The 27,003-nt window shown below is 44.6% G+C and overlaps 3 protein-coding genes across 3 annotated transcripts in view; 1 reads left to right on the top strand and 2 right to left on the bottom strand.

The window, feature by feature from the left end:
• On the bottom strand, positions 1-14,437 carry PPEF2 (protein phosphatase with EF-hand domain 2). The gene is made up of 17 exons (XM_039384340.1): positions 12,841-14,437; positions 11,383-11,567; positions 8,059-8,186; positions 7,532-7,589; positions 7,025-7,200; positions 6,063-6,177; positions 5,389-5,435; positions 4,794-4,960; positions 4,674-4,710; positions 4,440-4,589; positions 3,782-4,117; positions 2,815-3,000; positions 2,021-2,163; positions 1,413-1,519; positions 1,098-1,261; positions 700-787; positions 1-241 (listed from the first exon to the last, which is right to left on the bottom strand). Exons 2-17 carry the CDS (start codon positions 11,441-11,443, stop codon positions 60-62), a joined length of 2,145 nt encoding a protein of 714 aa, XP_039240274.1. The 5' UTR covers positions 11,444-11,567; positions 12,841-14,437; the 3' UTR covers positions 1-59.
• The window catches only part of RUFY3 (RUN and FYVE domain containing 3), an 81,836-nt gene continuing 60,762 nt past the window's right edge, over positions 5,930-27,003 (top strand). Inside the window, exons 1-3 of the mRNA XM_027741167.2 lie at positions 5,930-6,328; positions 9,587-9,673; positions 25,638-25,780. The gene's annotated coding sequence lies outside the window, so the exon portion shown is untranslated. The remainder of the gene's footprint in view (positions 6,329-9,586; positions 9,674-25,637; positions 25,781-27,003) is intronic.
• On the bottom strand, positions 15,469-26,289 carry NAAA (N-acylethanolamine acid amidase). Its single transcript, XM_027741181.2, has 11 exons — positions 26,067-26,289; positions 25,800-25,964; positions 24,154-24,280; positions 23,350-23,440; positions 21,477-21,553; positions 20,831-21,003; positions 20,007-20,069; positions 19,391-19,457; positions 18,858-18,886; positions 17,863-17,959; positions 15,469-17,225 (listed from the first exon to the last, which is right to left on the bottom strand). The coding sequence occupies exons 1-10, from the start codon at positions 26,234-26,236 to the stop codon at positions 17,884-17,886; spliced, it is 1,038 nt and encodes a 345-aa protein (XP_027596982.2). The 5' UTR covers positions 26,237-26,289; the 3' UTR covers positions 15,469-17,225; positions 17,863-17,883.

The raw sequence follows: 27,003 nt of genomic DNA, 5'->3' as shown, positions 1-27,003 counted from the left end.
GACACAGTCCCGGCTGCTCAGAGATGAAGGCATTGGACATGACAGCCTCCTGCGGGCTCTCACGCCTGGCACTGCCTGACAAGGCGGAAGGCCTCCAGGAACTCGTTGAAGTCAATGTTCCCATCCTTATTGAAATCGATGCTGCGAACCAAGTCATTGATGCCATCATCCGTGAGCTCAATGTTCATGTGGGAGCTGAACAGCTTCCAGGTCTGCTGGAATTCTTCAAACGAGATAAGACCTGTGGAGAAGCATTTCACATGCTGCAACTCCATCTCCTAGTGTGGAGAACACTGACTAAAACACAAGTTAAAGCAGCAAGGAGACATAATACAAATTGTGAGAACAAAAGGCAAAGACTATTTTCTTTTTCCCAAAGTAATTTGATGGAGATTACTACTTGAAAGCAGGTAACACTCCAGATCCCAATTACACTGCATTACTGTCACTGCTCACATCACAATTTTTCTGCTGAACTCCTCCAGAAAAAAGAACTATTAATTCTCTAGCTGGATTGCACACACTTGAGTATGCATCCTGTTTATGGAAACATGCAATGACATTTCAGAAGCTTGGGAGGGAGCAGAAGGATCCAAGCCTTAAACAGTTAAATAAAAACACTTTTGTATATACTAAAGGGAACCCTGAAGTGGAAGGGAACACAAGCCAGTCACCAACACCCCCTGCACACCTGCTTACCTGAATGGTCCTTGTCTATGATCCTGAATATTGTCTCCAAGTTGGATCTGTTCCGGTAAATGACTTCCAGCAGGCTTGACTGGATGTGCTGAAAGAAAACATGATCAGACTCACTCTACCCTTCTGACAGCCCTCTGTCCTGAGTGATTACTGCACACCTCCCCATAAACACAAACATTTCTTGCTCCCAAGAATGTGCCAGTAGTGTGTGATAACTAAACCCTCCATGCAACTGCATGGACCACCAGCAGCCTGTCCCTTCCGAACAGCACTTTTCCAGGCTGTGACCATTGCAGAGCTGGATTTGCTGGGTGTAATTAGGAAGCCGCAATTCAGAGTGAAACACAGTTTTCCCACCTGAAAGCCTGCATCCAAAGCTACCTCTTGGTAGTCCTTACCTCTTGGCTCCGCTGCTCCATGGCCAGGTCATCCAGCCAGGATTTGTACTCCAGCATGCCATCCTCCGTGCTGCGCACCAGCTGCGGTCTCAGCATTCGCCAGGGCAGGCCCAGGCGCAGGACTGACTCCACTGCTGTTGCCCAGTTGCTCAGTGTGATCCTTCCTGGAGGGAAGGAGACATGGAGACTTCTGGGACACTGGCAGCTGAAAGCACATGAAGTGAGGGGTCTCCCGACCAGCCACTCACTCAACTTTGTCACTTCAACCTTGCCCTACCAGAGAATTAGCTTATACATCCCTCGGCTCAGCTGTACCTGTGTTGTCCTCATCGTAGGCCTTGAACGCACTGATGAGGGCAGAGGTGTGAGCAAAGAGCTTCTCCCGCAGGGCTCGGAAGGCAGACTCCTCTACTCTGCTGATTCTGGAGGATGCAGAACAGAGAGAAGCACATGAAGGACTTGCAAGAGAAGCTGCACCTTCCCAGTCCTCTGGCTTGTCTGTGGGTTTCCTAGACCCTCACACAACTGCTCTGCACAGCTGCATTTCTGCTCATGGCAAGGCACTGCATGCCCAGGGCACAGTTCCTCACAGCTGATGCAGCAAATCCCCACATCAATATGTGAGGTAATAAAGCAGAAGGGAACCTCAAAGGTCAAAAGTTAAAAGCTGACTTGGAAAAGAAAAACTGAAAAAAATCAGCAGTCTGTAAAAAAAATCCCCTTGGGATCTTCTAACACTCCCTCCTCAACCCTTGAGGAGCCTCCCTCTAACTTCTGCACAAGGTTTGAATCCTCCTCGAAGGATATTATTTAGAAAAAGCAAGCTGTGAAAGTTCAGCTCCAGAATCAAAGTTTCTCAAAACCCACAAAGTTCTCCCTTTTGGAATTCCGATTTGTAATCCAGAGCAACCAGTACACCTTGCCTTTGGGTCATAGTGAGCATATGGGCCGACTTGTTTGCTTGGTACTGAACAAAGTGAGGGACGAGGTCTGGTCCCAGCTTCACATAGGCTCCCCTGTTGCTGCCAATCTCATAGTAGTTTGAGGCTGAAAATATGGTCAGCACCTAATCCCAAAAAAAGAGAGGCACTTACAGTCAGTACATGCATCCTGTAATCTATATGTACATGTAAACAACATATGTGATCCCATCTAGAATTCAGACTGTGAACACACCTTGTTTTATGTGGAAAAGGGAGAGTGAGGTTGCAGCTGGCCTGGAAGCCTTACACATGCAAGCTCCACAAGGGCAGCACAGATCTCATGGACCTGGCCACATGTTGGGCTTGTGATTTCATTAAGGTCTCCCAACAAAGCCACTGCCTGAAGTCATGAAGTGCCCCTGATGAAGTCATGGAAGTGACAACACCAAGTCCTCTGAGAGCAGAGCTAGGCTGCAGCAGCTCAGTAACACCTTTTGTATGCCATCTTCAGGAACAGCTGCACTTAGTAGGGGCCATGGTACAAGTGGTTTCACACCTTCCCTGATGCCCCACACGAGGACATACTCTACCTGCACAGCCACGTCCCCAGCAGAGCAGGTGGTTCCAGACAGCCCTAACAGTTGGAAACACTTCAAAAACTCCCAATAAGGCTGTTCAGTGGTGTTGCATGTACTTAAAGCCCCATTGGAAGAAACTCAGAGCTGAGAAAAGCTACTCCTACAGCAACCCTACCCTGGAAGGATGGAGACACGAGCCATCCCCCTCACACCGACCTTCCGCCTGTGACAGAACTCGTAGCCCTCTTGCTTGCACTCATGGGAGCGGATAAGGAACTGCAAGTTGTACTTCTCAAGGATCTTCTCTGTCACATCAGGCCCAAAGTAGCAGCCGCCACCTCGCACCTTGTTTGCTCTGCAGCCCTCCTGAGGCATAGGGTCACTCCAGAGAATGTCTAAGATCTGAAAGGATTGGAAGAGTTCACTGAATAAAGTGTACCCACAGCAGATATCACCTGTCAGGGTTTACTAGGCAAATATAGCTCAGTCTGAATCCTTCCCTGCACTGCTGCAGTTATCATAGTGCAGAGGAGCAGACATGTTTCCTGCATTCCAGCTGAGCTGTCACAGACCTGGGCCACCTTAGAGATGACAATATTACTGGCCTGAAGCTACAGGCACACCCAAAGTGCCTGGGGAAAGAGGTGTGTCCAAAAATCAGATCTGATACAAGCTTTGCCTTTGCTGCCTCTAAGATGTCCAAGAGCCTTGCTTGTCCTTCTCCATCCCAAAGCACAAGTCCCAGGGCAAGAACACCCACCAGATTCTGAGGGCACAAGCAGGCTTAGTATTAAACTCCTTTGTTCTCTACCCAGGACATTTTGCAGACTCCAGAAATGCAAGTGCTGACTCAGTAACTACTGTCTGGATTAAAGTTTAATCTCTTTAACCCTGACCTCAATATACAGCTTTACACTGAAAAGATGTGCAGCACTGGAATGTCTTATGTAATGTGGAATAAGTACCCATGGTTACAGAACACAGAGAGGAGAATTACCGACAAGAAAACCAAGGAAACCAAGTCCCTAAGGAGGTAGCACAGGTACCTAACAAAATATCCCCAGGCAGCAGAGATCATCACATGCTCACAGTACAGCCCTTACTACCTATTTAGCACTGAAGGATCAACTGCTGCAGGAAGCACCCACGGCCCACCAAGCTCAGGGCCCCACAGACTCCTCACCTGCTGCCACTCCTCCTGATGAGGCTGGCACGGCTCATCCCCATACTTCAGGGAGACTGAGCTGGAGTAGGTGAGCTCCTCTGGCTCCGACTCGCTGATGTCCACCAGCCGGCGGCACGTGTCGATTTGCTCCTGCACCGTCTGCCGGATCCACCTGGAGAACTCCAGCCTGTTGGCCATGCTGGGAGCCTGGGCTGGCTGGGGCTGCAGAGATAGCCTGGGAGCTGCCTCGTGCCCTGCTGCATCAGCCTCTGATTTGCTCTCCCCGTTTATGTCCTGCATTTCCACTTTTCTATTGGACTCTTTCCTTTTCTTCATTCTTAATACAGAAATAAACTGAAAGAAATTAGAGAAATGGAGCTGATCACACTGCTTGGAAACCCAAAGCTCCAGCTGTATCATCTTCCATTGGCTGACCAAGTGACCCAACCTCCAAGCCCCAATTCCTTTGCTGCCATCAACTGCTGATGAACTGTGAGAGATATTAGCACCTCTTGGATGTGCCATTCTGGGTTTACAGCTGGGCCCTGTACCCATCAGATCTCTTTATGGACTCCATGGTGCTCAGACACAGCACAAAAGGGAGAGCACATGGATTTAATATGCAATGGGAACTACGCTGCAGAACAAAGGAAGGGAAGCAGGAAATAAAACCTACTTTGTCCCTTTGAATTTTCTCAAGCATGTCCAGGTCAGTGGTGTCAGAGATGCCCCCGTGTAGAATAAGGACTTTCTGATCAATCAGGGTGGCCAGGGGCAGCCAGCAGAAGACATTTTGGAACATCCTTAAGATTTTCTTCCCGTGCACCTAGGAGGGCAGGTCAGAAAGGAAAAGATGAAGCATCCACTCTTCAAAGTCTCACACATAAAGGAGACACACACATATGCCTACCTTGTATTTCTGCATCACTTCCTTGGTGAAGCCATAGCTAAAGGAACAGGAGAAAAGCAGTTGAGTGGGATTTCACACGAAACCCTCAACATGGTGCTCAGCCCCACACAGAACCCGTACCGTAAGTTGACCATGTGGTCCTCGTGGTTCCCACGGTTGAGGTGAACCTCCTTTGGATAGATCAGCAGGAAGGTAAAGAGGATGATGAGGACCTCAAGGGACTGTTTGCCTCTGTCTACAAAGTCTCCGTTGAACACGTAGGACTTGGAAGGGGAAGGAAGGCCATTCTGTAAAAGCAAGGAACAGGTGGATGTTACAAGAGAGGCCTCCCCATGGTCTCCATATTCCTCCCCCCACAGCTGCACAATCTGTCACTCCTGTCCCAAGTTACCTTATACAATACACATCCTGACTTAGCTTTATCCTGTAGGGCCCCAGTGCCAAAAGCAGTGGAAGCTGGAAGTCAGCAAGGGTTGCCATTGGTATCAGCACTCAAAAAATGCCCACTGGCACTTCCAAAATGGACATGGATATCAGATTTCAAAGTCACCAAGGGACTAAGCTAGCTGCTGCTTTATGAAGCCTTTTAAAACCAATTAAACTGACCTGGAGAACTGGACATGAAGGGCCCCATTTTGCAAACACTTCTCAGCATGACCTGTGCAATACCTCTCGCAATGCCTGGCCAGCCTCACTTGCCAAATTCGGTGCCTACCTTATAAAATATGAGGAACAAGTCATCCAGCTGGCCGTGCAAGTCTCCTAAGAGGCACAAAGACAAGTCAGTGTGTTTACCTTGAACTTAAAAAGACACTAACTTCCTATGAAGTATATCCTTTATAAGTTAACAACCACTGAAACACTTTGGGAAGTGTAAAGTCAAAGTTTCCTTACAGTAAGGCAAAGTGCCTGGACATGATGCAAGGCTTGAGCTGAAGCCTCAAAAGGACAGCTAAAAATATACACCAGCTGCTGTAGAGTGACTTAGAAATTTTGTTTATCTCTTGCAGTGACAACATAGCACAAGATTGTCATTACGTGGGAGAAAGCTTTGCATACAAAATAACAAATCTTAACTAAATTCTCATTTAACATGATACTGGAGAGAGAAAGGTTTGTTTTCCAGAAGCTGACTGCATGCAGAAGTTTTGAGGTCAGTCCTCGAATGGGGCAGTTTCTGTGATTCAGTAAAACTTCTCCAAGTTTGGGGTGACAGAACAAAGACAACCCAGGTATTTCAGACAGACAGTTGCCTCTCAGTGCATCACACGTCTCGCTTACAGACAGCATTTGTGTTTCATGTTCCATGTTAAATACAGAGGAGGGCATTGTGCTCTCCCTACCATTCCATGCCTTTCCCACGTGAGCATCCCACAGCCTCTGACGTACCACACACAGTGACCTCCTCGCTGTAGCAGGTGGAGACGTGGCTGATGTTTGGCAGCTGCTTGAGGTGCTTCCTGGTCTCATGCAGAAGGTTTAAGACATATCGAGCGTGGAGCTGCTACTGGGAGAAAGGCAAGGGATTAAAGCAGGAAATCAGTGGCCTCTGAGCAGCACCACGGCTCTGTCTGCAAAGGCCCCACCAGGACAGCTCACATGGGAGAAACTCGCCCTGGGACAAATTCCACAGAAATTCCAGCCCAGTATCACAGGTAAGAGGCTGCTCCTCTAGATCCTTCTTAGCTTTTCCACATTAAACCAAGCCATGAGTTTCCACATGTCCTGCAGAAATATATTTGCTCAAAGCCAGGGTGTAAGCATTTCATATAGTCGGGACCCAAGACATTTGGTTTAGGAATTGGTTTTTTTTGGAGAAGGGATATTTTGGCCTATTTTGCAGTTCAGCACCTTGGCTGAGGATGGCAGCAGAACACTGCAGTTGTACGAGGGCTTGTTTGTTAGTGCTGCTCAAGTGGTACTGGGCTTCCTCAAAGACTTCACAATTTACCTTTTAAATGCAAGTCAAAGTTGAGTGGCACAAAACATTTTAATTGGCTGTTTCCATCTGAGCCATGCTACGCTTTTTTACAAGTGCAAAAACTTCAACAAAAAATAAGAAAAAGGTTCAACATGAGCTGTTATGGATTTCTTCCTTTAGAAATAAAATTCAGGTTGATGTTGGTACACGCCCCCACGTAAAGTTTTCAGTTTTGTCAGAATTGATTTCAGAAAGGAAACCAGTCCCATGGCAGGGGAAGATATCGTATCATTTCCATCCCCCTCTGTTTAACAGCCTGCCAGCTCATTACACTCCAGTCAGTTTAGCTTGTTGGGAAGGCTAAAACCAAGTTATCTATCCTACACCCCCACTGAGATGGGGAAAGCCTAATTCCTGTTGGGATCCTTACTTGTTTCTGTTTGAAAGCTTCCAGCAAGGCAGTTGCATGGTCAGGAAGGAGTGGGAAAGAGAGATGGGGTCCAGTGTAAGAGTCTGGCACCTCTATGGATTCATAGTCACAGTATTTTTCCAGCTCTGCCTCTTTGTAGCTTTCTCCACTTATGAACATGCGACTGATAAAATCCCCTGGATGGTAGATCAGGGGATTTAATTGATTTTTTTCAAAAGAGAGAGACAAGAAAAAGTTGATTAGTTCAAGGTACCATTCTAGTAATTTTCAGAGAAAAGCTGTTTGGTTCAGCTGCAATTCAGCCTCCACAGAGCCTGAGTCCCGATTTGAAACCACTACACAATTTGCAGTGGGGAAAGGCTATAGGGACAAATTTCCACGTGTATCTGTCAGGCAAGATGGCTTCTTGCTTCAGAAACGGCCTCTGCAAAGCCCTGCTTAGCAGGGATCATGAGACCCCACCTGCAGTGCTGCATCCAGCTCCAGATACATCACAGGGAAACTTACTCTCTTTGCTGCTGCTTGGCGTGAACTGCTCCATGAGGTAACTGAAGAAGTTGTGAAGCTGCAAGAGAGAGAGCCCATCATTCATCCTGGAATTAAATTCTGCAGAGTGGCAACTTAGCATGATCATCTTTCTGCAAGTATTATGTCTGCCCTTCTAATGTTGCCCAGTACGTAAAACAAATCACACTGTACCAATGCATGTTAGGAATACCTTGTGATGAAGGTAAACAGTAGCTTTACCTGCAGCCAAACAGGCACAAGTACAGCTACAAGCCCTCCCTTCTCCCTGCCTGACAGCAAGGCAGCCATCTAAGAGAATCTTAATGAAAGATTCTTTCAAGGCTCATAACTTCAGGTTTCATCAGACACAAGCAGGCAGGGAATCAAATAGGCTAAAAGGGGGCACGAACCCCAGTGTTTAGCCCACTGAAGCACTTATGGGGTTATCAGCCAGCAGACAGAATCAAGCAAGCCTGTGGCACAGGAAACACCTGGCTATGTGTTTCCCTACTTCCTTGGCACCATACCTTGATCTGGTCCTGCTCACAGGCATACTCGATGGATTGGAAGATTCTCCAGGTGCAGCGGCGGCGCATCTCCAGCCGGGCAACATAGCGCCGATACCACTGCTGGATCAGAACAGCTGCCTTGAAAGCTGGGGGACAAACAGAACCCAGCTGAGGTACCCTGCTACTGCTCCTTCACCAGCCCCGAAAATTGTAGAGCAACCTGCCTTTTACAGGACAAGTCCTCACTAATTGTACTCTGACACCCCAATATTAAGGGTAATAAATCATCCACTTTTCAACACATTGCAAGAGGTTGACCTGATCCTGCCTGACCAGACTTCTGAAGCACTCCTAGCCACCACTGCTGGCTTCTCAGCACCACCATTAACAGCTTAAAGATCCAAACACATTCTTCAGTATCAATAGACAGTTCCTCCCTTTCCATCTTCATGTCCATCTTACAGTCTCTGGGTGCCAAGGCTTCAAGAAACCAGAAATTTGACCTGGGCCACACAAAGAGATGGGAGGAAATAAGACACCAAGTCCCCTTCCAGAGCCTTAGAAATATGGGGTTTGTCTACCTCCCTTTATGCCAAATAAATACCTCAGCTTTTGCAGTTCTGGAAGAACTTGAGGGAACCTATTGTAGCATGAATGTTAACATACCATTACCTCACAATAAAGACTAAATTACCACCCACAGTGAAAAAAGGGAAACACAGCTTTGGCCACGTAAGGAATGAGATGGCAGGAATTTCCAGCTGCCTGTTTGTGGTTCAATCCATCACCAGCACCAGGCACTTCTTTCAGAATGACAGCTGTTTGCCCTGATCTTTTCAACATAATCGTTCCTCTGCATTTTCCCAATTCCAGTGTTTTAGTAAAAGATTATTTCAGTTAAGATGTGTGCATATTTAGACTCAAGTACACTGGTGCAGTTTCCCACTTCCTTTTTCAAGTCCTGCCACAGAACTTTATGTACCTCTAGAAACTCTTCCATCCTCTCTTGCTGGCTTTGACCCCACTTGCACCAGCTCTGCTACTTGGCATTTCTCTTCTCATTACCCTGTGTCTCTTCCTGGATCCCTACCCTTGAGCCCTGTGCTTAAAACATTTTCTAACAATGCTACTCCATCATCTTGAAATAAGGGTGGGAAGGATGGTTACTCTATCCACAGGCTGGCCCTGAAATCTAGTGGAAACAACTGCGTTAGGCAGCTAGCCCTGCTGCAGGTGGTTTATTCCCTCGGCATTATGGTTTGTGAGAGGGCCCTGTCACATTCACCAAAGCAGAGAGAGCAATGCAGAGTGCAGGGGGGAAAAAAAAAGAACTTGATTAAGGAAATCCCCCACCCCTATTCAAAAGGCTGCTCCAGGCTTGCAAGAGACAAAGAGATCATATTAATTCAATTAGCTTGTATTAATTACATAACATAAACCACCCCTCATGTACTCCAGCAGGAAACAGTGACCTTTCCCTAGAGAAGATATCCTGATGGCTTACATATTGAAAATAATAATCCTTTTAAATATGGTTCTGTTTCAGCCCTGGGAATTGCAGAGCACAAGAAGAAAAGTGTTACAGCTGCTGTGCAGCAGGGAACTGAGTCACAGTGAAGTCGTGGGCAAGAAGGTAAGACTTGGTCAGTTATTCATGTATAACTTCTGTATTCTGTGCCCGAGCCTTCCCTCATGTTGAGCAAATGCTTACTGGTCTGCTGGGCTTGGAAAGAAATTCCTAGTGGTGACTCCACACATGCCAATCAAAACCAGATCCTTTGAAACAATAAAAATAGAACTTAGGGAAGACACATTATCAAGTGCACATATACCACCATCCACAGCATTTAAGCTTCAGACGGGCAAGGCACTGTTTTTTTTATTCTGCTTTTACATAGACTGACTCTGCAATACCTGCAAGGCCAGTTATTCTAATTTACCAGCTTACCTGGGTGAGTTTCACCTGGCAGGGTTAGCAGCAGTTTAGATAAAACTAATCAAAAAGGGGGAGAAAGATTCACCCACGTTTTATGAGGGTCCAAGCCACGTATCATGATAAGCTCCTGAAAGCATTGCAGAGTGGCAGCACTCAAGCCAAAATATGAACACTTGTGTAAGCAGCATAGCTCACACATCAGCTTACAGGAGGGACTCCCCAACCCCTTCTTCACTCAAGGGCAGGGCCAGTTGAACAGCTCTGCTGGCTACACTGTCCATAATGAACAGCCCCTGGACCTGGTACAGGTAAAATTAGACAACACCTGGCACATTGTATGTGGGTGTAAAGTCCTAAGCAGCTCCTCATCTGCAGATCACCAGATCTGAAGGACTGAGAACCAAAGGTAAGAAATTCAGAGAGGTTTTACTGCCATGGGAAACTGTTGCTGAGGTATCAGATGTAATGCAGGGTTTCAAATAAATAACTGGGTTTGTGTTACACTATGTTATCTGAAAATAACCCTGAACTTAGCAAAGTCCATGGTTCTCTGGTGCTATGGGCGATAGACAAGTAACTTAAAAGGTGGAGTTTTTCAACAAACAAAAATTACAAAGTCAGTGTATCCCTACTTTCTTAGTTTCTAAACACAATCCCCCTTTTCTTTTCAAAGCACTTGCAAACAGTTGGCCCCATCCTGATCTTCTGCCAATGCCTGATACAAACAATAAAGAAGTGAAAGTCTATTTTTAATCCTTCCCTATGTGTAAAGTCCCCTTCAAACTCCCTTTGTTCCACAGCAGATCTAGGCACACACACAAAATTGGTGCTGTCACACAGAGGGTTTCATACAAATTGATCATTACAGCTTTGAGAGCCATAAACAGGTTAAGATCATTAGCAGAGATTAAGAGCATTGTGCTGATATAATTAGAAAAAAAGGCACACTTTGCTTTTCAGCTTTTTGTAGCCACACCATCTCACCTTCTTTAGAGCCAGGTTTATTTTTATTTGTTAATACTTCTGCTTTACCAGTCCTGCACCACTACCAGCCTTGGAAAACAGCCCAGGAGAATGAGCAGGTTGGCACGTCTGTCTCACTGCCAGCACCTGACAACACACACTTTAGCCAGCAAGTCATTAGGCCATTAGGTGTCAATTTTAACTGCTGCTTCATATCTGGTCAGGTTTGGGTTGATTTTAATCTAATCCTGGCCTAAATAGCTGCTGTTTTCTCAAGCCTGTTCGTCTTCTGCTGAGAATCCTTGTCACAGGATGCTGAAATACAGAACCTCACCTCAGTGCTATCAGGAAAACCAGGTAACCCAGCACAAACACATCCACTGCACCCTCCTTAAAGCACACACAGCAAACAGGAAAAGGTGACTTCTCAAAGAATCACTCACCATTTTCAGACTTCTGCAGGGAGTACTTGTAATCGACATTTACAGAACTACCAGATCCCATGTTCTCTAACCAATGCTCCAGTGTTGCAGACTGGCCCAGTGTCACCAAAACCACCAGAGAGATGCAGCAAACACCATTCAGTCAGAATCAAAACAGCTGCAACATGTCCCACAGTGCTGAGAATCTACAATGAAATATATTAACAGTTAAGATCAATGATCAGATGGCCTCTCGTGCTCAATTACCACTATCAGGATTTTACCAGCTACTTGGGTGTCCTTCAGATGATCCAAAATGAGGATTTCTGTCTCACTCCTTCCAATTTCAAGTCAGCTATATAAATAGGACCCAGTTCAGCACCTTTCCTACTTGCATATCTAGATACTGTTATTGTATGGCAGATGTATAAAAAGTTTTTCAGTACTGATCAGGAATGATAAAAGCCATGAAGTTGATTGATTACCAGTCAGTACGTGCAGACAAATATTGATGCATGTAGTCACCTGTGAAGGATAACTCATTATGAGGGATGAACACACACAGTATTTAATCTTGTTATCTGTGCAATACCACAGCTGGAGGGTAGATAAGTCTAAAACAACAATTACCTATCATAAGAAAATAATCAGCTTTGTTAAACACTGCTTTCCTTCACCTCATGCATATACTACAGTGTAGGAGCACATGATGCCATCTCTTGCCAGCATAAAAGGGCAGGACAGCCAGACTTTGGTAACTGGAAGGAAGCTCTGGTAAAAAATCCAGTCACACACTACTGCCAAAGCAGCCCCAGGCTGTATTGCAAAATGATTAGATTTTTAATCTAACCCAGAATTTGCAGGGGGAGAAAGCTGAGAAATGGAGGAAAGGAAATAAACACCTGTAAAAATGTTAAGCCTGGTGTTTGCAGGAGACCACAGCTCAGAGGGTTTTGAGGAGTCTGGACAGAGCAACTACAGAGGTGCTTCTCCCCTTTTCTCACCTCCTGCAATCCTTGTGCCTCCTTCCATCTCCTTTCACCCATCCCACATCTCTCCTCCCAGAATAGCTCCTGATTGCAGGAGCACGTCCGGCGTTGCGTAAGGTGAGCACGTGCCATGGTGGCTCAGGAAGGTGAGCCCTGCTCAGCCACACTGCAGCACGGCAAAGTTCCAAGGCAGAGCAAGTGCTCCAATTCTCTCCCTTGCCCAGGATGCCCAATTGTACCATGGCATCTTCACAGTAACTGGATGATGCAACAGGAAGGTACAAAGCAATGTTCTCATTTTATTCTAACATCATTTCATATCAGTGTCAGAAGTGGCCTGAAATCACCACTGAATTATATCCAACTTGATCTGGTGCTTTACAGCCTTTATGCTTAAATAATGCAGGTGCTCTGACAACTTTTCAGGTTAACTACTCCAAGGGACAATTGCACACAAAATCAGGATCCCTAACACTTAAAGGGCTCTTACTTGTAACCTCCCGTGCCAGCTTCAAGGGGAGGAGGTGGCTTCAGCTCTTCAACGAGATGAGTACCTTTAAAGATACCCTTAAAAATGCAAACATGAGCAAAAAAGTCCTTTTTCAGGAACTAGGACACTTCCAGATGACTTCTGAAAAATGGAGAACAGATTTGAAGCAAACACTTAAGTACAAGGTTTGGTACTTTGCTTTAAGGATGCATTCAGGGGTACTGCCTGTTTTGTTGAAATGGGACTTGGGAATTAAAATTACCTTTAGCAACACAGAATAAAGTTTTCCCTCATTTCCTTCCTAACCTGCAAAACAAAGACTATTATTTAGGCAGCCCTACCTGAAACAAATTTTGGCCATCCATCCCAGGAAATGGCTTAGTATTAGTGTGCTCTAGGAGCACCTGTGGAGTACCAGCATAAGCAACAGCACCAACCTGTTTATCATATGAACAGGCTTATCAACAGGTCCCTCCCAAGCAGCTCCTGGAGCTGTGAAGTCTTTCAAGTTCATTACCCTCAGATCTTTTTGAGGGCCACAGCCCAAAGAGGACACAGCAGTAAACCAGAATCCAGTGGAATCAAACCTGTTCCAGGGGTGGGAGGAGTGAGAAAAAAAATCCACCACTCCAACTGCTCAGCACCTCTGATTCTTCCTCATCCACCAAACAGTGAGGTGCACCCTTCCCTTCCTAAAGAAAGGCACAACCTGGAAGACTTGCTCAAGTTGAACAGCAGCATCAGCTCAAACACAGGCTGTCCTAAACAGCCAGGTGAGACAACAGGATGCATCGAGGGAATGACCAGCTACTGACTGCTCCTTCCTCTCCATGCTCTTGGCCACCATTCAGAGTCTCAGTAGGGAAGTAGCCACAGACATGTAGGGAAGATGTTCCCTGTTCACCAGAGGTAACATTCCACAGGCAGAAGAAAAACACATGACAGCCAGACTTCAAAACTTCACAAGCCATTGGATACCACTTCTTGGAAGTCTTCAAACACAAGCTGTCAACTTGCTTAATAACAGTATCTAATACCACAAAACTCAGGAAAACTCACATAAATCCATTTGGGTCAAGCACCCCAAAACAGGAACAACAAAAACCTAGGTCAGCTTCCTGCCTTAGCACAAATATTACTTTAACTTCTTCAAAACAAAATCAAGTGACAGCATTAACTGAATCCCACATACTCTGAGCCTGTGCACATTGCAGATCTGTGCAGAACTAGGTGCCTGACCCACAGGCCAGGAACACCACAGCTAAAAGGAAGCCTACTCCAAAACATGGCTCCTAGGAAAAGTGACATTGCATTGATCATACACAACAGGAGCCCCACTAACCTGCCCATTTTATAGACAGTCCAGCAGCTGAGGGAACAGATGAGCAGAACATGGAAGGCAACAAGAAGACAGACTTACTGAGATTTTAACAGGGAAAAACCTGAAAGACATCAGAGGGAAAGTTTCACTGAAAGAAAACAACAACAGTTTAAGACCTACAGATTAATTGATAAAATAACCAAATACTTCTCTCAAGAAAGCAAATCTCAGGTAGCACTAGGGAAAGTGATAATCCTGCCTTGCCCCCAAGAGTAAATACTTATGGATGGCCCATGTGTACATTGGACTCAGCACATCTTGTAGCTGGAAACGAGATTGCAAAGCTTGTTTTATTTTTATACACACACCCACAGTTACTGCACTGCCAAAAAAGTCAGTTTCAGATACAAAACCCCCAAATGCAGTTTTATACAGCTCATCATATAAAAAAGATATTTCACCTCAAACTACAGGTGCTGAACATAACACCCTGTCACAAAAATAAAACAAAAAATGCAACTTACCTTGCCAATTCCTAAGTTAGGGATTTGTTGAGATAAACACAGTAGAAGCTCTCCGCTTGGTAGATTTTTGTTCTATTCTGTACTCAAAGAAATGAATGATCTTTGAAGTGACTGGTTTGATTACAGATGCAGAAACTCCTCCTCAGAATGCAATCAAGCAAGGTGCTCCCTTGGGCACGCAGCAGGACAGGCCATGTCTTTGTACATGTGCAGCCCAGAAGAGGTGTGGGCCCCTCGACTTATTTACTGCCTTAAAGAATCCTCTCTCATGTGATCCTTAAGAAAGGCTACAGGCCTGAACCTGGATTAGGATTACTGAAAGGATTATAAATGAGATATACAGCATGTTAGCCTCTCCCATCTTAAGAGTCAGCTCTAACACACTTGCAAGTCACCTTCTGCTAAATGCAAACTTACAGAGAAAAAACAATTAATGGTTTCACCCTTTACCTCTGTTGGACTGTAGCTTTGTAGCTAGGGGATCTATACTGCAGAAGGGAAAGGATGGGGAAAAAGGATTACTTAGCTCAGTTCTGTTTCATTACTTAACAATTCTAAGGCTTGAAAAAGCAGAAAAACTACTTTCTTTTTAAAAAGTGGACACACGAACCAGATGAAATCTTAAACAGAAATAAGCGATCCTCCATTTTTAAAGAAGTAAACATGACAGAACCATAGAATGCCATGCTGGAGAAGTACCTTAAAGATCATCTAGTCCAACCTTTCTTGGCAAAAATTCCCACAAAATACCCAAACCTGCCAAAATAATGCATCAACACTACATTTTAATGTTTCCAGCATTAAGAGTTTTATTTAAAGTATTAGCAATCCCATCTCTGCACTTCTGTCAAATTTCAATTCTTATTAAAAGTAGCTCAGCTACTCACAGGTTAAATCATCTAGTTACTATGATGTGTCATTTACCACTTCATTAGTATTTATATTTTTAGCTTGTCATTAAACTAAAACCACAAAGTAATTTATGTTTTTGATTAGCACAAGAAAAGCATTCTAGGTGGCAGAAAGCTTTTTATTGGCAATGAGCATGTTTGAGTGTTTACTATCACACAAAATGCAAGGCTTTCAAGAAAATAATTCAGAAAAAAACCCCGTAAATCCTTGTTTAAACTTCACAAGCACAAACAGCTGCCAAGACCCAAGCACAACAGCAGCAAATTTTTTTCTGAATATTCATGGATACTTGTGATTTATACACACTAGATCTGCTTGTACACATTAAAACATACATTTGGTTAAATTTACATACCAGTAGCATCTGGGCACACCCCTGCCAGCAGATAATCAGCCTAATGGTGCAGAGGTCAGGATGACAAAACAAAGCCACACCTGGAAGGATCCTTTTGTTGTAGGAGGCTGTTATTTAAGGAAAACCTGGTGCCATCAGGTGTCAGTGCCTGCTCTGTAATTTAAAACAACGGCATTCTGCAATCCCAAAGACAGTGAGCACAATTACATCTTCCTCCAGGAACTCTGTTCAAATTTATCCTTCTGGCATCCAACTGCTGTACAAACTGGGTCAGGGCAAAGCTTGCAGCACACTCATCCAGTCAGGAGGACAGGATGCAGATAAGCAGGTTATGAGACTCAGCACAAGGAGATCAAGGGCCCACAGCTCCAGAAGGTGCTCTCGGAGCAGTCTGCATAACCAGTGCACAAACACTGCACCAGCACAGCATGGATCTGGAAATGGTGCTCTGACCACACCTTCCCTCAGGTGAAGTTGTGTCCAGTGCAGGAGGGGACCTCTAAGCTTTACATAATCCAGTATCCACTGGTCTTGATTCTTCAAATCCTTCACTGTTTCCAGGGTACAATTAAGTGCCAAAATTCAATATGCAGTCACAGCACAACCCAACAAAAACCCCACTGCTCCATATTGTAGAAACAACTTATAAACTTACTATTGCAGGCAATTTTATTTGATCACAGGAAAACATATATCCTCCTTTAACATCACTGCTACCCAACACAAGCTTCTCTCATCTACCAGGGAGCAAAGTCTTATCACACTTCCTGAAACAGCTCCTGATTTCTGATAAATCAATTAACTATAGTCTACAGCTCTGCATGCTGCTGACTGTTGCATCTGCCCCTGCTAGGCTCATATCACCAACCCCTCACAGGTGAGGGGAAAGGATGAGCACATGCAAGTAACTCCACACACCTCCAGAAATCAGTCTATCAGCTGCATCTTTTTATTTCATCATGTTCAGACCTACTGGCCATGTAAAGTACAAAAATTTATTCATTAGCACAGAACTACATTGCAGTTACACGACTCTTACAAAACCAGTAAAAGCCATTTTTAACCAGTCACATCTGCTAGAACATCAATTAAAATAAAATTCAAACACCTCTTACAGTTCATTAAGAGGATCACCTGCAACACTTCAAAGAGTTAACAAGTCACTATTTCCCAAATGGTTCACATAATTAATAAGCCAAAACGACTGTACTGCTCCCAAGAGTTATTTTAGAACCATATGCTGATCTTGCAAAGCTTCAGCTTTTCACTCAGTCTGTTGAAACAGAAAAGTAGATAAGAGAGCACAAGTTGGTATAGAGTTACAAAAAACCAAACTCTGTACAAGCTCTAAAAGGAATTACTCTTGCTAAAATCAGATCTGAAATATCTTTCTCTAAGTATATTGAAACTGCCACACAAGGCACCTTGTGAGTTCAAGGACTTGGATTTGTTCTGCAAGTTGACAGGACAAACCCCTCAGAGGGTGCTGCTCACAATGTCATTGCTGAGCAGCTCTTGCCAGTGAAGCTCAATTTTTTCTGGTGCTAATGCACCACCCCCTCCTGCTGGGATTCCTGTCAACCACCTGGAGACAGAGGAGTGCTGGACTGGGGACTGGTACAACCTGCCAAAACATTGCCAGAGAGAACCTCTACCTCAAATCACAACACCCACCCCCTTTCTCTCAGATCAAGCACTTTTCCCTAAGATAATGTCCAAGAGCTTCACTGAGCAAGTCAATACTTACCAACCTTTAAAACAACAAGGGAAGGTATTTACCCCAGGGCAACAAGCAAACCAAGGACAGCATCAGGAGTTCAGACCACGTCACTGGAGTGTCACTGCAGCACTTTGTCCCTCAGTGACCCTGCACCCAAAATGTTTAAATGCAAGTACAACGTGCTACTTACACCTCTGCTCCTCACAGCTCTTCACTGCTCAGTTCGGATCCATGTCTGGTACTTGAATGGAAATGCAGCACTCATCACTGTGGTGTACACTGTGTTACTGGCAGGGAGAGAGAAGAGTCAGTGACATCCCAAAGGCTGCAACACTAATTTATACAGCTAGCAAAGCAGCTTGAGTGGAAACAAGTGTTCTGCTTAGGTACAGAAGGGTTAGAAAGACAGAAAAGCTGATGGAATTGAAGGCTTCTGGCATAGATTTTTAGTGTTCTCTCCCCAACTCAGTACAGCAAAGCAATGGTATTTGGACATCCATTTCATCACTATATTAAACAACTGGTAGTGTTCATCTCAGGTCTGACAGATACAAACTCTCCCAATTTCCTCACATTTACAAGACAGAGAAGAGGTCCTGCTATTAACTTAGAGGAAGCCACTGCAAAGCCCCAGTGAGAATGAGTGATCCAGAGAATATACTGATCTCTGTGTAAAACATAACAACCTGTGTGTTGCAAAGGTGTGATTTCTGCAACAATACAGAACAAGATACTGAAATAAATCTCTCAAAAACACAGTAAATCGTACTTAAAAGTTGGTCCTGTTTACTTTTATCCTTTTTACACATCAAGCAGACCTACACCAGAACATTGAAAAAAAGCCACTCTCAGTGTTAACACCAACCTAAAAGTTCCAGAAGTGGACAAACAACTCAGTGGAAAGTCCAGCTGCTCCTCCAAAGGAATCATTTGTTTCACTGCTCCAAAACAACTTCCCACTATCAGACTGAGCCCAACCAATTGTAGCTCTTTGGATGGAGGGGCAGACGCAGGACAAAGAGTGTTGTAGAAGTGAAAACGGTGCCACAAACACAAGCCAAAAATCTAAACTGGGAAGCCACAAGACACTCAAACACACAGCAAGACCCTCAGGAAGCTCTGATTGACTCTGAAGTGGCCTGAGGCATAAGCAGGAGGCACAGATCATCTCAATCTAATACTTACATGTTTAAGACTGGCTTCACTGACAATACCTGTACAGAAAGTTCGAAGAGTTGTCATTTTGGTAGATGAAAGGGGAATTAAAAGGCTATTTATGAACAGCAGCAGGGTGAAGTTATAAAAGCAGTAATGTGAAATTAAGGAGTTTTCCAGCTTTTTTTACCATCGGGCCATTTACAGAATTACTTTCAAAAGCCCTCTGAAATACCCATTTCAATTCCCAAAGCTAACTGCTAGATACCACTCACGTCTGTCTAACACTGTCTGCAATAATTTCACTTGAAATATGGAACTGCAAAGATGATGGGATTCACCTCTTGCACTTTCCACCTGGATTGGCAGACTACTACAAAATGCCTATGCACAGGAATTCAGCAGCATTTTAACAAACTTGGTCTTCACCTCTCCAAAAATGACTGTACAGTACAGCTTGTTCCCCACAAAAAAAAGCATCTTTTAGATCCCTGACCAAACTACTGCATTTCTGCTTTGACAAAGCTTGCAGTGAAAATCATAATGCAGAATTAAAGAAATACCTTAAAGAGTGTATCAAAATTGATGTTCTGCTGTCCAGTAGCATTGAGAGCTTTGATGGCTGCAGTTCTGCAGGAAAACACAGTATCATCAACACACTTTCCTGTTCCAAAGGCTACAAAGCATCAACACAAACTTCTCACTAAGGGCCTCGACACTGAAATGCTTGCTTTGCCTAAAATAACCCAGAGTTGTGTGACAGGATCTGGTCTCACATTGTTGAAGCTACTGTTACTAATCCCTTGAGTACAGAACCTGCCAATCCCTTTCTGCACACTACACAGCCTAAGAAATCCATGTGTGAGCACCTTCCTAGCACCATTAAATACTTTTGCACTGTGCATCTAAATCATTTACCTTCTACTAAACTTTACTTGAAGTTTTTGGCCCATGCCTTGCCTGGCAATTTCTCATTTATGCTAAGCCATGCCTCACAGATTTTGCCCTGGCATCTATGAATATTGCTCTTAACCTTATCTATTCTCCCTAGAGTGGCATCACAGGAAGTAAATAAGCTGCCTGCTCAAGGAGATGAGACCTGCCCAGAGAAGGAGAAACCCAAACCTGTAAGCTCTTCCAGAAATAAAGTCTTCACTCACCACAGAGCTCCCAGTTTACCTGCGATCATCAAAAGGAGGAGGGGTGGTCCAGTGGTCATAGTTTGTCTCCACACGAAACCACCTGTGACCAGAAGGGAAGAGGTGAATCAGCAGGTAATTCTTTCAGGTCAAGCATCAGCATCTCTGCATTGCCAAAAGGAAAAGCCTCCCTCAAAATCCACTTCCCTGTGTCTTTTGCAAGCCCAAGGGCCCTGTGTTGATATACAGAACCGCCTGTACCATCAACTACGGAACATAAACGGAGTAACCCCTGAACTCCTGCTGGCTTGTGACAAAACTACCCTTGACTACAATAACAGACCTTTAGAAGTATGGTTGGGAAAGCAATGGGTCTGCAACTGATGCAGCCTGCAGCACTCCATCTGCCTGTTTGCATTGGTGCCCCTTATCCCCACAGGGCAGTTCTGTACCATCACCTTCCTCTATTCAACTACTGATTTCAAAAAACTAGATAGGAACAGTTACTTTTGAGCCTTTAGCCTTCTACCACATTGGGACACAACTGATTTCCAGTTTCTGAGTTTACTGGTGCAATACTTGGCAGACAGATGGCAAGAGCCCTCCTTTGGAATCTGGCTAAAAAATTGAACAGATGTTTTTTCCACGTTTTTCCCTTTGGACTGGCCCAAAGTGACAAGGTGGTGCAATTCCTTCTCCAGGAGAAGGAACTGGGGCTCCTTTCAGAGGGTTTCAAGCTTTCCCTGTGCAGCTGTAAGCATTACCACCAGGTGCCTGGATCTCTCAAGAAAGTTGTTACTAACCCAACCTATCACTCAGGAGGCAATACAAGAAAAGAGAACAAAGCAGTTTTTTCCTACTTACGCTCCACCTAAAGGATCCAGAGGCCAGAGATCTGCTGGCCCTTTTCTGTTCCTTGTTATGACCATGCCTTCTTTGGGTGACACACCTCCTACAATATAGTAAACTTCAGCAATGATGGGAATGCCAGCCAGTCTGAGAACAGCTGACTGGAAGTCCTCTGCTCTGCTCAGGGTCTGATGCAAAAAAGGAGATGACAGTGAGGTCAGGCACGGAAACAAGCACTGGGACATCTTCAGAATCAAAAAGGTTCACTCTGTCTGGAAATGGTCAATTACTAAAGTGCTACTTGAGAAAAGCATTAGTATAGTAACATATCAAACAGTATAAAATAACCCCTGGGACAGGTATTCACATCTAAGAGTGCAACTGTGTTAACTGGTCACAACTAGATGAACCAAGGAACCAAGTCTTGGCACAGCTTCTCCAGGACTTCTGGCACTGATTGGAGATCACCCCCTTAAAGGTCTGGAATTGCCTTTCATTTACTGACAATTCAGGGACAACACTTAGCTTCTCTTATGAAATCCATTTACTTATCAAACCAGTAAGCTTTCTGTGCAACTGAAAGTTGGAAGACGCAATTTCCCTGTGAGTTTAAGCACAATTGACATAACTGAAATGTGAGAAAGTAACCCAGTGCACTTACATCCCGGACCAGCCAGCTGACAGGGTAATTCCGATTGAGGAAAGCAGCTATGGCGTTTTCCCACCATCTACCACCATCTGGGGAGAAAAAAGTAATTACTATACATGCAATATACATATATACAATGAAACAGGACAGCTGCCTATCAGCACAAGATGTTAATATCTTATGGGAGAAAGGCCAACAAGGAGCACAACATCCTGATGGAATATAAATAGACAACCTAATCCCAACTGACATTCAGCCACAACAGCTGGATTAACACTCCTGCTTTCCGGAAAGCATCTCAGACCTGTCATGAAATGAGTAATAATTATCTCCTAATTATTCATGTTACTGAAATAGTTAAACAGCAATAACACAACAGAAATCAGGAAGCAGCTAAAAAACAGTAGTGGTAGTGTTTGTGTTACCAAGCACATTAGGAGAAGTAAGAAAAACAGAAGGGCAAGTTTGTTATTCTTCATACACCAAAACCACAGGACAGCCACCAGAATCAATATGCTTGTCACCTGATAGACCTTCACCCTAATTTAGTCACCCTCCCCAACCATAGTTCACATGCTTATTTCCCTTAATTTGTAGTTCAGTTGGAGTGAACTAAAAAAAGACCTTTTAGTTCAGATAAATCAGCAAGCAGCATCAACCAATTTACAGAAGTACAGCATGCATGGAATGAACAGACATTTCATGGTCCACACACATGATCTGGTCCACAAGATTTCTTAAATCAGGCCTTTACAGAGACTTGATACACTTGGGACTATTTCTAAGCTGAACTAAAAGTGGTTTGCATCTCTAAGTATGACCCCACTACACTCCGATTTTGAAAGGATTAAATAACTACTCCGATATCAGGAGCAGTATGTGTGCCAGCTATGGAAAGAATTTAGTGACTCCAACAAGGCTGCATTAACAAAGGACTCAAGAATGCAGAGGTCCCTGTGCTCCATACCAGAATCCCTACTCAGAGATAATGTATATGTGTAACACATACAGTGAATATTGTTGGCATATCATATAAAAATTTCAAAAACAGGTTGTCCAATTAACAGATTAAAAAACCAAATATGCTTATCACAACCATAAGAGAAAAATAAATATTTTCTATGTTGGCTCTGAGACTACATTGCTGCCAGTTCAAACAATCAGCCAATGAAGAACAAAGTGTCACCTTCTTACAAAAAAAGAAAAAAAAAAAACAAAACCAAAACTTGAAAATGGAAGATGCCAACCCCAGCTTTCAGTTAACTCAGCTTCCAATATTTGTGAAACTGAAGTACTGATGGAAGAGGCAGTGACCTTTCCTTTGCCTTCCTCACTGCTCCAAGTTTCAGTTCTCAGCAGTGACATCTCTCAACTTCCCTGTATTACTGATCTTGCTCAGCTGCCTTTCCAGTGCCTCTGCATTCTCTCAAACCCTGCTGCCTTTCCCCTAAATCTGTCTTACACTTCTCTTCCTGTCCTCTTTCCAACTGCCTTATGATGACAGATGATGGAATACAGCAGAAGGGTCACAGAACCAGGAAAGCAGCTGTTTCTTTGCTATCCAAACTGCTTCTTGTTCTGTCAGCCCCTACTCTGCCACCTCCAGCTGTGACTCTTGACCAGACCACAGTTCGCCTTCTACAGCTCTCCCCAGGGCTCTTCCTGTCCTCTGACACTTTCAGCTCAGATGACAAACAAACACCTCCTCCTACACAGCAGCCAAAAACTGGCAGCATGCGCACTTTGACTCCCTGAGAGCAAGGCAAGTCATTCCCTTTCAGATCCTTCCTGGCAACTTTAACCTCACTTTTCCTTCTGGGGGAGAAGGGCCAGGGCAGGCAACAACAGAGCACATAATGTCAAGTGTAGAAGACATTTCATTTACCTCGTTCATCCCCAGAGATTGTGAACTTGTGTGGACGCTGTCCAGTCCATAAGCCTACGTAGCCAAGAAATGTGGTGCCTTGGTACGCTACCTGAAACCAGGAAACAGAACAGAACACGACTGAAAATACTAGTAACATTTGGAAGCAGCACCCTGTCCTTCTTTTTCTGACTTTCATACTTAAGTTGCTATAAAATACTGTGCCTTAAATTACAGTAAAACTTGCCAAGTAAACTATAAAAAGACCAACGCCCCAAATTCACTGCATTTCATTTGTTAGTGATCACCAGCTGCTACAGGAGTTTAGCTCAAATTAGCAAGCAGCCAAGCAAGAAACAAACAGCAAGTTTTCCATCTGCAAAATGGACTAATGAACATGAACAAATTCACACTAAGACTGTACTAATAACTAATTCGTCTTTTGAAATCTTGACCCAAAACCACACACACTGGTTGAAAAACTAGAAAGGTCTAAAAAGTAAGCCTTAGAACTGATCCCTGCCAAAACTGATCTCGTTTTCTGTAGTACTTTTCTTAGTATCTTGACATTTTTTCTTTCAACACCTCCTTTCAAATAACAATCTTGAGAATCTTTATTATGCTGTTCTATTTTCTCCAATGCATCACCATAAACTGGATGTCCATAAAGCAAAGAAAACCTGCGTTCATCCCACACTCCTGGAGAGTAACTGTGCTGCTCTAACAATCCAGTCTATGTGGGATGGGAACACATTCCTACATTAAATCCCCCTATCTAAGCAGCTATAGGACAGACCACCCAGCTGAGCCAATCCCAGACCATACCTGCCCACTCTTTATAAACTGCACATCAACTGTGATCTTGCTCAATATATCAACAAAATCATAATCCAGGTTCCGACCGTGGTAAATGTTCCCTTTGTCATCCTGAGCAACAATACTTGTACAGAACCTGCAAACACACCAGACAAAAATCAGTGAATAAAGAGTTGTGACAGTGTTGTAGTCAAAACAGATCAACCTTTCAGGAAGAACTGGGTTCTGCTAGGTATGTTATTAATGTTTCCATACAAATAGGAGTTTGCTCAAAGTCCAGTGACACACTACAGTCAGGAAATCAGGTCAGAAACCACAGAGCGGGCAGAGAGCAGCACTTCCACTCAGGGAAAAGTTGTTACCTCTTCTAAATCCCAATGAAAAGCTGACATCTCAAAACACCCACAAAGTGTCCTGCTCTCTGCATTTCATTTTGATAGATCATTTCACTTCAATTTGGACCATGTTTATATTTGTAGTCATAACTAGGTAAGTTCCAACTAAGTCCTTTCAGTGAAACCGATGCAAATAGTTGTTCAAGTATCAGCCATTTCAGTGAGAGACTAATCTCTAGAACAGGAAGTGTGTTCAAACTCCTTGTGTAGCACTTACAGTTTCATTGAAACAGGGGTTTTTATGGAATATATTCCATTAGCAGGAAATTAACAACTTATTTCCTCTAAGAGTTAGAAGTTTCTTCTCAGTGATGCATAACCCCTGTCTCAAAAATATAAAGGTAAAAAAATTCCTCATGCAACTAGGCTGTTCCCAGCTGAGGGGTTTTTTTTTTTTTTAGAATCCACGCTCAGAAAGTTGCATGGATCTCACCAGGGCCAAGTATGATCAGCATCCTCTGTGAAACACTAACAAAGCCAGGATTTAAATAAGTATCATGTTCAATATTAACACTTACTAAAAAAAAGGATCACTAACTGAATATCATACATAAAAAAAACCCAAACCAAAACAATCAAAATGCAAAGAAGTGGTTGTATACCCTGAATTTTTGTAAAACCTGTATGGAGAAACCTTTTTAGTATGCTCACAGGTAACCCTAACTGTTCATTATTTTTCTGTACATGCTTCTAAAGCAAAAGAACAGAATGAAACTATTTTTTCCGCTGAAGTTTTGATTGCTGTTATAAATATTTCAGCCATTTTCCATTATGCAAATCACAGAGCAACATTATGCAGTCATTGTGAACATTCATCCCCAAAGTGGTTTAGAGTAACTTTATCTCAGACAAATAGTTAAAATAATGAAATGGCAACTAATTGTTCTAGCTGCCTTTTGGGTGATTTTACATGACAGAAGACTATCTTACATGATCTTTAAAGATAAGCCATCCCAACTACTTTGAACGGAGGGATCCACCTTATTAGCAGAAATTTTCAGATTTTTATCCACTTACATAGATGTATGTATACAAGAACACAACAGCTAGATTTTACTTTCACTAAGCCATAGAAAACAACTTTCTCTTTCCATGCAGGATCCAAACTGCCTAAGGAGACTGAAGCCTTCCAGCTGAAGACACGACATGGTCCGAGAAGGAAGAGCACAAGTGACCTGCCTTGCTGTGCCTCCTCCCACGCTGAACTGCCCGAAGTTCTACCCCTGCTCACACCAGACGCTGTAAGTACCGCACACTTACGCGGTGGACTCGTAGGCGAAGTTGAGCAGGATTCCATCTCCCAGACTGATTCCCAGTGCTTGGCACAGCCCCACAATCTCCCCCGCGAAGGGCTGCGGCATGAATTGCTCCAGCTCCGCTGCTATGGGCCGGATGACCTGGTGCACCCATTTCGGGACGCTCTCGCTGCAAAACACCCGAGGCGTTAGCCGAGCGAGGGACAGCGGTGCCAGCAGCTCACCCCGACACCTCCCCGGGGATGCGGGCACCCCCCCGTACGCCACTCACTCGATGACCCGGGCCACGGCGGCGCGCAGGAAGGCGGGATCGAAGTGTCTCAGCACGGGCAGCCAGCGCTGCTCGGCCGGGCTGTCCAGGCTCACGTTGCAGCGCAGCGGGGCCACCGCCGCGGCCACGCCGCACAGCAGCGCCAGCAGCGCCCACGGCCCGCAGCCCATGGCGCAGCACAGCGCGGGGCCCCGCGGCCAGCCCGCCTTCCCCGCAGCCACAGCAACCACAGCAGCCACGCCCGCCGGGCAGGGCCGGGACACGGCAGCGCCCGCCCCGAGGCGTGCCCGCCGGGCCGGCCCGCAGCCGGCACCCCCGCACCTCGGGCACGACACAGGGTGACAAAGTAACCACCGAAAGCGGTACAGGCTACCGCTGAACAGGGGCATTTCCCCGGCGCTTCTGCTTGCCAAAGTTTACAAGAGGCAGTCCAACACAGTCCTTTTAACAAGGAGGGCAGGGGACAGACAGACTTGGCAGTAACTGGGCATAGCTCAGCTTGCCGGGTCACACAGCAGGGCTGTAAACAAGAGGGAAAAGGGAAGAGAGGACACTAAATACTTGTTCTGAACTCCGAGAGCAAAACTTCCCTCTCCCTTTCAGCCTCAGAAATCATTATTTTTGAACACATCCACATGAAGGGAAGCCACTCAGTTCTTCAGCACAAAAGAAACAAGAACAGCCAGAAGTGGGCTTTATACAAGAACACACTGTACTTGCCCTCTCTTCCCCTTATCTTTGTCTCTTCAGCCCCTTCTCCACACTCCATCCCCACACCCACTGCAGGTCCTCTGCATCCCTTCCATCTCTCCAGCTCTAGGCTACACATCCTTGACCTGGCCAGCTCACTGCTGTCATTGCCAAGTAGCCATTTCTGCCATTCCCTCAGCAGTAACGTACAGTTGCAATACAAAATGGCAATTTGTAAGAAAATCCT

This window comes from Pipra filicauda, unplaced genomic scaffold (genome assembly GCF_003945595.2).
Source record: "Pipra filicauda isolate LSUMZ 115617 unplaced genomic scaffold, ASM394559v2 scaffold347_size1265977_pilon, whole genome shotgun sequence".
Lineage (NCBI taxonomy): Eukaryota > Metazoa > Chordata > Aves > Passeriformes > Pipridae > Pipra > Pipra filicauda.
This window is presented reverse-complemented; position numbering and strand designations above follow the sequence as displayed.